The 14,848-nt window shown below is 35.0% G+C and overlaps 1 protein-coding gene across 9 annotated transcripts in view; it reads left to right on the plus strand.

Annotated features, from left to right (window-relative positions):
* Positions 1-14,848, plus strand: part of LOC116344992 (zinc finger protein 2) — a 135,486-nt gene that overhangs the window by 106,185 nt on the left and 14,453 nt on the right. For 7 of the 9 annotated variants that reach the window (XM_031773939.1, XM_031773938.1, XM_031773936.1 and 4 more), the window contains 7 exons: positions 21-276; positions 369-495; positions 631-812; positions 948-1,273; positions 1,443-1,586; positions 1,824-1,970; positions 2,118-3,555. In XM_031773939.1, the coding sequence (XP_031629799.1) occupies positions 21-276; positions 369-495; positions 631-812; positions 948-1,273; positions 1,443-1,586; positions 1,824-1,970; positions 2,118-3,555 (2,620 nt within the window). The remainder of the gene's footprint in view (positions 1-20; positions 277-368; positions 496-630; positions 813-947; positions 1,274-1,442; positions 1,587-1,823; positions 1,971-2,117; positions 3,556-14,848) is intronic. The other 2 variants (XM_031773933.1, XM_031773935.1) reach the window with 2 other exon arrangements.

The following is a 14,848-nucleotide window of genomic DNA, read 5'->3' on the forward strand; positions in this document are numbered from 1 at the left end:
TTGTGTTTATTCATCAACAGCGGCTTACTTCCTCATTGCTCGCTCCATTTCTGCAGCAACAGCAATTGAATCAACTTCGACAGGCTGCACAATCTGGTTGTCCCGAACATCCGAATGGAAAAGGTGTCGATTGCAAGACTTGTGAATTGCTGGAGTGTAGTTTTTATGGAATTGGAACTGATAGCATAAGATTGCCAAGAACTCCGAGCAAATCACCAAACGGCAACGGAAACATTACCGATTATTCACAGCAACCAGCTCAAAAACGTGAACCAGGTACGAAACCAAAATCGATTTAAGAAAACATTGACAAATGGAAAACATTTCGGTTTAAATCAATGACATCGAAATTGTTTTGATTTTCATAGCTTCTACTTCACCACCTGATACCATACCATTAACCATATCACCAACAAGTCAACCAGCACCTAGTTTTACAATTGGTGCATGTCCGGAACATGTGAACGGTAGACCATTTGGAGTCGATTGTTCAAGGTATGTACATTTTAAATCCTATCGCTTATATCGTTGTGTTTCTTGGTCACTCTTGAAAAATTAACATTTATCATCAAACTCGTTGAAAAAAATGAAAATTGAACAAAATTTATCGTTTGGCATGAAAATCTATAGATGCGAGCTTATTTTGAATTCGGCTCGATTGAATACCGGTGCACAAATATCGACGCGAAATTCTTGCAAAACACTGAAATGCCCACAGTGTAATTGGCATTACAAATATCAAGAAACACTGGAAATTCACATGCGTGAAAAGCATCCAGACGGCGAAAGTGCTTGTGGATATTGTTTAGCAGGTAATTTAACGAAAACCAAAAAAAGAAAACACTTTTTAAATGAAAAAAAAAATAAAAATGCGTTCCGTGCAATTGCTCTATTTTGTAATTTAATTTTTATTATTTTGTATACGTTTGGTGCTTGTCTATATTTAGGCCAGCAACATCCACGTTTAGCACGCGGCGAATCTTATACTTGCGGCTACAAACCGTACCGTTGTGATATCTGTAACTATTCGACGACAACGAAAGGCAATTTGTCGATCCATATGCAAAGTGATAAGCACTTGAACAACATGCAAGAATTGAGTAATTCACAAAATTTAAATAATAACTCATCACTGAGTGCGAACGTTCCAAGCGGAACGACCAATTCAGGTGCTGGTGATATTCGTGATAGTCCAAAAATCTTATTGCCAAATTTGCAACAACAACAAAATCAACAAAATCAACAGCAAACACAGCAACAGCAACAAGCTCAGGTAGGCAATTCTTATTCATTAGATCCGTATTTTTAACACATTAATATAACATACATAGTCCCCCTTTACAACAACAAAAAAATGCAAAACAAATGAAACAAATGTATCGATGAATTTCGTGTTTTTTATATTCTAATTCGATGATTCACACTTGTTTGCCTATTTGCAGCAACAACAGTTGGCTGCAGCTCAAAATCTGTCCAATTCAAATAAGCCAAAAGCATCGTTCCGCTGCGGCGTTTGTTCATATGAAACAAGTGTTGCGCGGAATTTGCGAATCCATTGGACTAGCGAAAAGCATACACACAATATGGTGAGTGTTGTGTTTCATGACAAAAAAAAAAACTGAAAATTCTCTCTTGACTCTTTTGTCTGTCTGTCTTTCTGAATTTCTCTGTCTGTCTCATCTGCAAACAAATGATATGAATTGGATTTGAATTAGTGTGTTTTTTTTTGTAGCGACTAAAGAAAATTTCAATCTATGGAAAATATTTAATAAGTTTGCATTGTTTTTTTTTCTCTCTCCCTTTCGAATATCTTGAACTTTCAGGCTGTATTGGAGAACAATATCAAGCATTTGCAAGCGTTAGGTTTCTTGCAACAGCAAAGCCAAGCAGCCGCTGGTCTGTCAACTGGATTGCCACAATTACCAGCATTACCATCACTTTCATTGCAACAGCAACAACAACAGCAACAGGTAATTTTCTAACTATGATTAGTGTAGGCAGTGCATACAAACGATTTTTATTAACGGAAGAGAGATTTAACGAAGTATGTCCAAAAATCGATGTCATTTCAATTATTCTCACCTGTTTTTTCCCTCGTTCTCTTATCATTTCAATAGCAGCAACATTTGGCTGTCGCACAAAATCTAAGTAATTTATCGAATATGCAGTCATTTTTACCAGAAGCGGCATTGGCCGATTTAGCGTACAATCAAGCACTTGTCTTTCAATTGCTAAATCATCGAAATCCATCAGCGGCAGCATTGACAGCTGCTCAAAATCCATTGGCCAATGCAACGGCGAATGCAACAAATGCAAGCGCACCGCTTTTAAATCCTAATGGAAATGGAATCTCGCCCGTTGCAAGCTCAAATAATTCAAATACATCGGCGGCGGCGGCAGCAGCAGCAGCAGCAGCAGCGGCCGGTGCTATTTCAAGTGCTGGTCTTGAATCTGATTTTGGTTTAAATCCCGATACATTTGAGCCACCAATTGAAACGGATTTGTATCCGACAACGATGTACAGTTGTCTCATTTGCGCCAATTTCAATACCAATCAAATCGAAGAGCTCAATCAACATTTACTAATCGATCGATCGCGACAAAATCAACAAGATGTTATGTTGATTATCAACGAAACGAATAAATCACAACACCAACCGACTTATGTATGTCGTTTGTGCAATTACAGGACAACATTGAAGGCCAATTTTCAATTGCACAGCAAAACTGATAAGCACATACAAAAACTCAACTATATCAATCATATCAAGGAGGGTGGAACAAGTAACGAGTACAAAATAAACTATAATAGTAACAATACGGTGCAGTTGAAGTGTAATTGTTGTGATTATTACACGAATTCAATTCAAAAATTGAATTTACACTCGCAAAATATGCGACACGAAAGCATGAAAATCATTTTCAATCATTTGGTGTCAACAATGGTGACCGTATCCACGTCATCATTATCGAATGATAACAACGATGCAAAAACATCAATTGACACACCGAAAAATGCGACAAACGATGATGCACACGATTCAATCGATAAATTGAATGAATCATCGGATAATGTTGATGCGATCGGTTCGATTGACAATGCAACAACCGATTCACATCAGTCGAACGATGGCGAAACACAACAAAATGAAGGAACAGAAAATGCGACAAATCAAACGATCAGCGTGAAAAGTGCAGATGAACTAAATGATACGGCCAAAGATAGTGCGACAGGAATCACGGCGATCAGTGTCAAAAGTACTGACGATTTAATCGATACGTCTACCAAAGAAAATACCGATAACAACAACAGTGCATCGTCACAAACTCAATCAGCGACAACCAACAACAATAATAATAACAACAACAGCAACAACAATAACAAAGTAATCATGTGTCAATTGTGCAACTTTAAAGCGAACCACATTTTGGGAATGGTGCAGCATGTGAAAAGCTTCCAACACATGCAAATCGAGCATTTAATCTGTATGCAACGTGCTAAAGAAAATTTGGACTCATTGGAATTAACGGACGTGTTCACAATCACCGAATCTGGTAAGTTGAAAGTTTATTTCATTTCTTTCGTTTTGAGAACGCCGTTCGTTCAATCGACGGTTCGGAAATCTCAGATTCTTTTATTCCATATTTGGTGATAATGATGTTGGCGTTTCAATTCACCTTATGTTAACTTACATTTATGCATTTTGGCATTAATTTCACCCAATTTTCATCTATGATAAATTCAACAATAGCAACATATATAATATATAATCTCACTACTACTTCTCTTTTGCATTTCTCTGCGTTGTGCAAATGTTCAAATAACGATCTTGCTCTTTTTATCTCTCTCTCTCTCTCTCTCGCATTCTCGCTCTCTCGGTTTCTTGATTGTCGATTTACCGAAACATATAATTTGAATATGGATTGTGTTTTTTTTCTCTTTATTTTGTGGGGCAACATAAAAATTAAAATTAAACCCATACACACTTTACGGAACGATAGAGTCAATTGCTGTGTTCAATTTCCAGCAACAACAACAACAACGATGACAGTAAATTAACAACAAATATGCTGTAGTAATATATCGAAAGAAAGACTATACGTACAATTTTATTTCTATCCGATAATTTTTATTTCGGTTTTCCACAAGACACACATACACAACTTTGTGGTTAAAAAAATGCGTTTCGTGTAATGAAAACCACAAAAAATATGTTACATTCGTTCATTGCCATTGTTACCGTTTTATATTTTGGTTAGTTTATAAATAAATAAATCCAAAAAAAGAGAGAAAAGAAGTGGCTCGTTCTCAGGAAAATTAACTATACTTTTATATACAATGTGCGATTCGAACGAGTGGTGTTTCCACCTTTGCGTCAATTATTTTTAATATAATGGAATAAAATGTATGCTCTCGTTTGTTTGACTCGGCATGTAGTTGTAGTTCACGGTGAGCCAATCCAATGATAAAACGTTCATACGCGCACATATATCGCGCGCACATCGCACCGCGTACATGAGATTATATTTTCCATTCGGTGAAGAGCCGCTGTACGCTCTCTCAATCCGTATTATATCATTACATTCAATTTATTTTAATTCTCAAGATATTTCCATTTCAGTTTGGATTGCTTCGATTTGGTTGTGAATTGTTTTGCGCTCATCATATCCCCTTCTATCATTTCAGCTCACTCTTTCGCTCGTACTTTATAGGCTAGTTTCATAATTTTTATTGAGATTGATTTTGATTTGCGTATCAAACTGTAACGAAGTCAAGCATAAATGAATTTACATTGTTCACATCACCATTTCTCATTCGATATATATATATATATAGATGTGTGTGTCTCAATACGTTTCATTGGCCCTTGACGATTATGAACCAAACAAAATAAAACAAAAATCCACTAGATCGCCAGCGAGACACAGTGAAACCGGGAAAAAAACCTCATTTTAATAATTGTAATAAACAAGTATAATCTTCATTGGCTCCTGATTTCGTGATTCTTCTTCTTTTCTTGTAGAAAGAGCTGTTGTTGTTGTTGCTGCTGCTTTTTTTATTCTTAATTTTTGTTTCTGTTGTTATTCATTCTGGCCTCGTGATTGTTTGGCCATTCAATGAAATAATCTCATGCTCAGTACGTGAGTGCGATCCATTATAATTAGAAGCACGGGAAAAGACGAATTTTTACTCGTCGCTCTTATTTCTCGTTTTTCTTTTCTTTTATTTTTGGCTGTTTTTTTTTTTTAATTTTCAAGCAAAAACTTAAGGAAAATAAATGCTTTTTGGTTCGATTAAAAACGAATATCTTACGCATGCCGAGATCAAGTCAATTGGATCCATATTTAATGCAAGTGTGGATGAGATCTCACACACAGAAATTACACAAACCATCGAGAATGAGAATGAGAACAAGCATGAAAATGAATTTAAGACGAGAGAGAAAAAAAATAACATGCAAAAGCAATATGCTAAGGAATTTGAATCAATTGTTTGTATCATCGTCGCCTATCGAACCATAAATTTTCGTGATTTTGAACGCTATGGATTTTTACCCGAAAAAAAAAGAACAACTATAATAATAACAACAACACAGTATGATCGCTTCGCGCAGCGACTAGCCGAAAATAAGTTTTTACATAGATGAAAATAACAATAACCGCGCAAGAAACAAAAAAAAGAGAGAATATGATTGCTTTAAATTCGTCGAATTTCCCTCGAAGTGACAAATCAAACTGACTCATGCAGTTCGCGCAATTGGCGGCTTTAATTGGCAAAACCGCAATGCAAATTCTCTCATAAATTCAGTTGAAATTAACATTTTTTGCTCGTTTCCTATTTTTCACAGCCAAAGAAATTGGCCGATTGTGCAGGGCACAATCGCTTTGATATTTATCAAAATGTGAATATTTCAGAGAAGAAAGGTCCGATCGATGAGAACAACACAACTAGAAAAAAAAAATAACGAAATATATGCAATGTAGTTGATTGCATTATCGCTCGCGGAGAGAATATCGAGAAGAGAAAAAAAATCACAACAAGCACAGATAATCTACACACACACAAAAAACAGAAACATTTACTCGATCTATTATAAAAGTCAATCTGCAGAAAAATGCATCGAAACCATCGATCAATTGTAGTTGAAATTATATAGTAGATATTAGTTAATTGTGCGATAGTCATCGCCGGTGGAAATCAAATTGCAAACTAGAATTTGCGATTGCACTTAAATGATTGAGATTGATTTTCGTTTGTTCAATCGCGAGTGGTGTGTGTGTGTGTGTTGTTGTTATTATTATTATTTGTTTGAATGTTTTCATTCGAACGTTTCTTCGTTCGACTCAGAAAATTTCTTTTGTTGTGATTTATTTTCAATCAAACAACAGCAACAAAACATAAACGAAACGAAATCCAGAAAGAGAAAAAAAAATTGTGTAATTGTTCTCATCGATTGGATGTGTGGGTGTGCAGATTTACAATTGACTCAAATCAACTGACTCATTCGTTTTGTATACACAAACAAAGAATTGGCTGCTAATGTAGTTTATCTGTTTATTCACCTTCATATTTTGGCTATTCCACCGTAGCAATGTCTCTTGAGTAATTCTGAATTCGCGACGAATTAATTCTGCTCATATACACGAACAAATCATAACAATGATGAAAATAAGCAAGAGCAATAGCAAACGAAAAGAATGCAAAAGAATTCCGATCATGCTTTCGAAGACGAGAGAGAGAGAGAGAGCAATACGAAAAAAAACGTCATGCAGCCAAAAGAATGAAAAAAATGAGCTGTACGTAACCGAAATTGCCCCAAAGTCAAATCAGAACAAAGAGAAAGAGCACAACAACTCTCTCGCACTAATAATGATAGCAACGGAATAAATCTGATCAAAATTAGCGATACCACTTCACTAATATTTTAATTCATTCCTTCAGTCGCTGATATCTCGCGTCGCTGACGGTGTGTGCTGTGTTGTTTGTGTGATGCGCATTTATAAGGAGTGAAAAAGAGTTCGCTCACGCGCGCGCGCACGCACACACACCCGCTCACACTGAATTCGGTTACTTTATTGTACAGACAATATTTTTCATGCTTTCATTTTTCATCTCATTCTTTTTGAGAGAGCCATATTGCATCTCCTCGGCGCTGAAGAGTCTGTATTCGCTATGTGTGTATATCACACACACTGAGTGCGGTGTTATTACATTTTCGCAGTTATTATATTTTCATTATTACATATTATTATTTTCGGATTGGATTTATGTGTGTATCGCTCATATTTTCTCGTGTGTTTTTTTTCTGTTCATCTCTCGTACGTTCATCTTCTCTTAATGCCATTATCTGTGAGAATTTGTGTGCTTTATTCTGATGTTCTGATGTTCTGTACATCACCATACTCGATCACGTTGTTTTAAGTGCGAACAGGCGATTTGATGCACATTCACAAAAAAAGGAAGACGTAAATGTCGAATTTGAGAGGTGAAAGAAAAGGAACACCACACACAACACATGTTTTTTGCCGTTTCAATCGATTGCACAAACACACCAAAAAAAATGCGCATGGAATGTATGTTCTCTATGCCGTTCTATGTCTTTCCATTCCTTAATTTACTTGAGCTAAGAAAAGAGCCGCAGCGATGAATATACCAGCAACTATTATTATCGACCAATCGTCGTATTTTCTCTGCTTTTTCTCCTATTTATTTGTGTTCGAAATGATGCAATTTCAATTAAAATGCAGTGTCGATGCACCAAAAATGTCCTTCCGCCGTTCTTTTTTTTTTCATCGATCTCATTCGTGACAACTGATGTACGAATAATTAAATTGAATTCAGCATTTCAGCCCAGCCCGATTTTCTACTCGTGAAAAGTACGAATGAAAAATGTACGGAAAACCATTCATTTTGCGATCGATCGGGAAGGGAAATCACAGCGGAAGATTGAAAAGACTCAACAGAAGAAGAAAAAAAGAAGAAATATGTACACTCGCAAGAATGCGAAAAAAATTAATTTATCAAATCATAATTGGTTGCCGTAAGCAGCGCACATTTTTGTCTATACATTATAAAAAATATTTATGCATAGCAATACCGATGTTCCGCCCGTATTTTCTTTTGTTCTCTCGGTCTCTTGTATGGATCACCCATGAAATGCCGATATTTATAACGAATTAATTTCAGTTTTTTTGACATATACGTTACACTATCCGAAGTGATGTATTTGATGTTTTGCGCCTGGATATCTGTACGACCACTTTTTTCTCCACTTCCTTCCAATTAAATTGCAATATTTTTTCTTCTTCAGAGAAGATCCTGAAACGTGTCGTATCATACAATGTCGATGTATAATTATGGTTATGCACATATATTGAATTATTATTGAGGGGCAATATCTCACGCGCTTTTATTTTTGCATGCGCACGAATCAAGCAATCTCTCAAAATTATAGCAATCGAATTGAATGAATGCCATCGCAAGGATGATGAATTAAAAATCATAGTTTCATCTTGTATGCAAAAATGGATACTATTTTTTTCATTTCTTCTTTGCTCACCTCATATATAAATATTTTTTTGGACATTTTTGTTCGGTTGAAATGATAACGAATGTCGAAATAAAAACTGTTCCCTATTCTCGATAAGTATTACAAAAAAAGTATAATCAAAAGGTGCATACAAGTAAGAACATAGCGTTTATCTACACAAAAAACCACCATCGACCGTTGTGTGATGGCCAGTTCGTAGTTATCACAGCAAATGGATAGCGTTCGCTACAAATTATCCGTGACATATAATTTTGTTTTTCCGAATTTTTCGTTTGTTTTTTTTTTGCACTTTTTTTGTCTACTGTTTCATCCATTTGCATATTTTAAGAGTTTGCCTTTTTCCCCAATTGATACCACATCGATGTCGAACATTTTCGTTCAGTTGAAATCATCGATACGCCTTTGTGCTATATTAAACATATTTTCCCGTTCATTTATCAACTAGTTCATGTTCCAATCATTTCAATATCGAAATCCATAATCAAGCTTAATTTAATTAAAGGCTTTTAAATAGTAAGTACATGGTCTTTGTGTTTGGTTTTAAAATTGATCGAAAGAAAAAAGTCCGAACTATATAGTCTTTTCACATGATTTTCTTTTTCGTTTTAAAGAAGAAGAAGAAGAAAAAAAATGATAATTCACGCTTTGAATTCCAATTTCATAAAACGTTCAATAGTTGTTATTCCATATGATCGTAAACATATTACGCAGTTTAACAGTGGTGTGTGTGTTTGTGTGCATGTACGAGTAAATTGGTTTTTTTGATGCAGCAGATCTGTGCTTTTTTTTTTATGATGGCTGTCGATTTCATTCGATTTTATGAACTCAATATTCAGAGCTATCCATCTTTTTGGTGAGCATATTTCCATATATCTCCTCTCATACTTGCAGCAATTTAACATTTATACGCGAGAGAGAAGCGCAACAAAACCACTAGATATCTCAATGTTCGATGAAACAAGAATAGTCATATACACACAAGGATATGACTATAATTTGCGAAGGCGGCTACATTGCCTCAAGTTATTTATTAATGACCAGACAATTTACATACCAATCTTTGTACGCGGCCAACACAAAAACGAAGAAGAAGAAGAAAATAACAGCAACTGTGAAAGCACCGCGATGAAAAAAGAAATTAAAAGTCGAGAAAAAAATATAACCACACTCAGAATACGATGGGAGAAAGAGAGAGAGGGAGACAACGAGCGCGAGACAAGCATGAGATATCAGGATGGCTAAAAAATTGCAGTCAACCAAACATCACCACAGCCAAACAATCGAGAATTCTCTCTATCTCTCTCTTCCGCTCTCTTGACTCGCGTAGACAGACCAAAGCTATATAAATTCAGTGGAACACATTCCGATGTGTAAATGGAGACGATAAAATCTAAAGCCATTGTGCAAGAAGAAATTAAAGCAATGATATTAAATCAACAAGAGTGCAAAACTGTCAGTTTGCAAATGCGAAACGTCGAAAAGAGACAAAAATCATTCATTTTCGAGAAAAGAGAACGATTAAACGCTCTAAAATCGAAAATAAAATAAAAAATTGTAAGAAAAATGCGCCAACCAAGAAAAAAAAATTATATTATACATAAATTAAATCGAAAAAAAGGGTATTGATTAGTTTTAAGAGACGTGACGATCTATCACTTATTCGGCTTAAGAGCGCTTCCATTTGGTGCTTTCAAATACATGATAACTGTACACACACTGAGTGCTTATGGCTTAAATTCACAAATCTCAAGTCGATGTACATACACTAATTGATATCCAACCATAAAGGTGATACATTTTTCATCGAAAAAAAAAAATTCATTTCAATCATTTATTTATTCAAATCAAGAGCTACGCATGCCCCAAAAAGAATTTAATAAGTATAATAATCTAAATATTCCATGTGTATATTGGAAATTAACAAAAATTCATTCGATCGTTCTTTTTCGCTCGGAATCACCGAGATAGAGTGAGCAAGAGAGAGAGAGAAATCTATTAAACGGTATAAAAAGTGCTGTTCTAATTGACAGTGCCTGTATTTCAACTATGGTTGAGCGTATGTATGTTATTTGCTAACAAAATGTGGCAATAACATGCACAATGTGTGTTAGAATGTGACAAACATACGACGTTGACAATAAACCGCATCTGAAGATAAACGCGCAGGAATGACGGAAACTGAAAGAGCAAGAAAAAAAATCGACAAACAATAACAACAACACCACGAATAAACGCGTTCCATTTTGATTTCAAGACATGCGACTAAATGTGTGATATTTCGATTTTCTTTTCTCTTACTTATTATAATTATTGTTGTTATTAATAATAATATGTGGATTTAAATGTACTGATCGTAATTATATCATTAACGAATGCAAACGTAGGAAATGATATGGTTGAGTAATTTTTTGAGTAAATGTATCGATACGCACACTCATCGCTAGTTGTTGTCGTTTTTTTTTCTGTTGTTCTTCTCCCATTCTCGCCTGTTCACTCATCAAATGGCGAACATATACAAATTTATATATAAATTGAATGGTTGAACTGAAATGACAATTAACTATGGAATTCTTTTTTGTCCTCATCTTTTATTATAATAACTACGTCGTAAGTGGTTCACAAGCATTTCGGTGTTGAATGATCGAAATGTCGTTGAAAGAAGAAGAAAAAAAAAATTGAGAACAATGACAATGAATAATTTGCCGTTAGAAGTCATCATTACATACTCCCATCATCATTGTCGATAGGGGGAAGGGAGCAAAATTGTATTATTTGCTCAAAAATTTTTAGTTGCGCATTTGTATTGATGCCATTATTCGATTAGTATTAATTAGCAAAATTATTGAATTAAAATTCACAATGAAAAAGAGGTAACGAGAAAGCGAACCAATTGAACCATGGTTTTTGTCAACGGATGCAAATTCATAGCTTGACTAATTTCTGCTTGTTTTGTTGAGATATATATTTCGTCGTTCACACATGAATAATGACTGTTAATTATTTATACATATAAAGAGAAATAATGAAACAGGTTCATCTCGTATTATTTGTTTTTCATGAGACATCGTGCTACGACGACGACAACGACGACAAAAAAGCGATTTTTGTTTACTGTGTGTTTGCTAAATAGTTTTTTAATAACAAAATCAATAATACTTTATCGCTAATAACTTCATTTCATTGTGAAATGTGTATTTTCATCCCTTTCGTTTATCTTCATTAAAACTTCTAAAAAAACGATCATTACATTTTGAATACACGTATTACGGCATGTTGAAAATTTTCAAGGCACTTCTTGAAGTTTCCTTCTAACTCCCTCTCAAAAACTCTTTCACATATGCAACAAAACAAGCTGTTTTTGTTCAGAGATAATCGGATCCAAATCGTTGCGACAGCATAAAAGCCGAAAAGAGCAAGCACAAAGCGTATCGATGGAAAGATTGACTTTAACACACATACATACACGACTGATAGAAAAAACCATACACGAATCGTCCCTTCTTCTTTTTCTCCTTCATTTTTCGAAACAAAAAAAAAAGAATCGAAAAAATGTTAAAATAGGAAATTGTTGTGCAGTTCAGAAAATTGAATTGAAAGAAATGAGCATGGCCTGAAAAAACAGGAAAGGGAATTTAATCTCAAGCGAGCAAGAACAATAAACTTGCGACAGCGTACAAAAATCACACACACACAAACATAGCCAAAGGAGTCACATGAAAGTAAATAATACAAAAGGTCCAGTCAAAAAACAACAACATTCAAAGAGAAAAAAATAATAATAACAGCAATAACGACAACGTCGATGGAACGATACACGATCTGTAAAAAAGGAATTGAGCGAGAGCGAGCAGACGAGAGAGAGAGAAAAGTATAGCAAAACAATAGAAAAATTTAGCGAAAGGTCCTGAAAAATGCCACACATTATCAGCAGCTAGGTGGTGTTCTGTAGCCATCAACAAACTCTTGATGTTTTTAGTATTTCTTCTCGGTCGCACCAAATGTGCACCCTTTTGAACAATTCGTTGCTATTTTTTTACCAGTTGTTCCTTTCCATCAGTTTGTCTTTTCGTTCACTGCAATGAGAACGATTGAGTGTATCTGCTGCGGGAGAATCAGTTGTTTGTGAAGGCGATTGTGGGTTACGTTCAAATTTTTTTTTATTCTGCTCGGTGTGTAAGTCTCTCTTTATGTCTGTCTCCTTGCGGCACACGGTTGTTGTTTTTTTTTTTTTTTTTTTCATGTTGGTCAAAGTCAAAATGTTGCCATTTGAGACACACTCACCGTCTTCATAGTGTATCACCCTGCACAATTTTTCGATGTTGTTTTTTTTTCCTCGTGTTTGCCATTTTGCTTTCTTTTTCATTTACCGTTTACTTTGTACCTGCGGTTTGTCTTTATCTCCGTCATACGGTTCAGTAAATACAATTACACAATGGATAGCATAAAATTTGTGTGAGTATTTTGTCTCCTCGCAGCGGTTTTATTTGTATACGGTTCATATTTTTATTGTTGTTGCTTATTTTGACTGTTGGTGTTGTGCACATCGCATTTAGTTTTCTGGTGCAAGCAACAGCCCTTGGATGCAATGTTTTTTGAATTCATATTCATTTTCAAGCGTGTAAGTGTTGTTGTTTTTTTTATTATTATTTTAATCGCCTTTTTCCACCGACAAATCGAGGTAACAGAAAACACTGTTTGAATGAATGAAATATTTTTTATGCGGTGCGATTGAGAAAAAGAGATCCACTTATTTTATGGTCATTTATTCGGGTTTTTTATTTGCACCTCGAAACTTCTCTCTATCTTGCTTGCTCTCTCTCTCTCTCTCTCTCTCTCTCGCTCGTCGTATTTTTCACATCATTCAGTCTGCAATTCGATCGTCTGGTTCATTCATTCCGTTTAGCCAGACAAATAAATTGATGTCACGATATTGGCTAAGAAGTGAACATGTCTATGATCACATTTTATTGCATTGAAATTGGAAAGAAGTTCATTGTGAACGTTTCGTTTCTCCTTTGGTTTAGACTTTTTTTGTGTGTGTGTTTGTGTAATTGACATTGAGTCGAATGATATTAATAAATGCTCACATAAGTTTTTTCTCCTGTCAATGGCGTTAACAGAAAAAAAATCTCTGAAAAACAATTACCGGAAGATCAATTAGTTGAGCCAAGAGAATGACAATAATTGGTGGAATGACGATGAAAGAGGGAGCAAAAAAGCAATTATAAACATTAAAATGACAATTTTTTTTCATTTGTGTAACGACAATTTTTGTATTGGAAACCGAAAATTAAAACGTATAGTCGAACGAGACTAGCCGCCTATATATTTTTTCTTCCATCAAGATTTATGAGTTCAAACTGTCGAAATGAAATTGCTATATAATTAATTTAAAGCGTTTGTTAATTTGAAAAATGTTGTCATATCCACAGCCAGTAAATAGAAAATCAAAAAGGTCCATTCAAAAACAGACAGCGCTAACCGGACAATTGAATGTACCCATAGCTGATATTGTATGTGTGTGTGCGCGCACAAGAACAATTAATATCTCACAACGCATGCATATGTATGCAGAGAGTATATTTATTTAATGCGGAATTTATCCATGGCCAGGAAACTGACAAAGGTGGAATGAATGAAAATCTTTCGTGGCATAGGATTAAATATTTTTGCATTTGTTCTATTTGCTCTGAGATGGTCCATTGTCTTTGCCAACAATAAAGAAACAAAAAAAAACAGCACCCAAGCTCACCAAACCGAAAATAAAATAAAATGAAAACAACGAAAACCGATTGTGTTTGGATGTATTTTTGTAATAAGCGCGCACTCGCCGAATTTAACAAAAAAAATGTGTAATGAATGAACGCAAAGAATCCAGATAGAGCGAGAGAGAAAATAAAAAGAATCAGATTTAGTTTTTGCTGCCTTTTATTGTTTCGAAAATTCTATTTGTTTTCCGAAACTTCTTAAATCTCTCTTTCTCATCCGCACGTACACGCACACAGCATCTCGATCCGTTAAGATAGAGCGTAAGTGGAAGCAGTACACAATGCACACAGAACAAATGAGAGAAGCAAAAAAAAAAACACGTTGTAAATAGAACGAGATGGGATGAACAAGAGCTTAAGCCCTGGCATACATAAAAATTGTACACACCACTGAGATCTCGATGGAAAAAATAAAATAACATAAAGCGATAGAAAATAGAGGAAAAAAATAATATATCTGAAATTAGTAATTATTTCGGAGCGTATTATTTCTATTGCTTTTCATATTCGATCCATTTGCCCATTGTT

The sequence above is a fragment of the Contarinia nasturtii genome, unplaced genomic scaffold (genome assembly GCF_009176525.2).
Source record: "Contarinia nasturtii isolate CC-2019 unplaced genomic scaffold, AAFC_CNas_1.1 Cnas_scaffold_1240, whole genome shotgun sequence".
In the NCBI taxonomy this organism is placed as follows: domain Eukaryota; kingdom Metazoa; phylum Arthropoda; class Insecta; order Diptera; family Cecidomyiidae; genus Contarinia; species Contarinia nasturtii.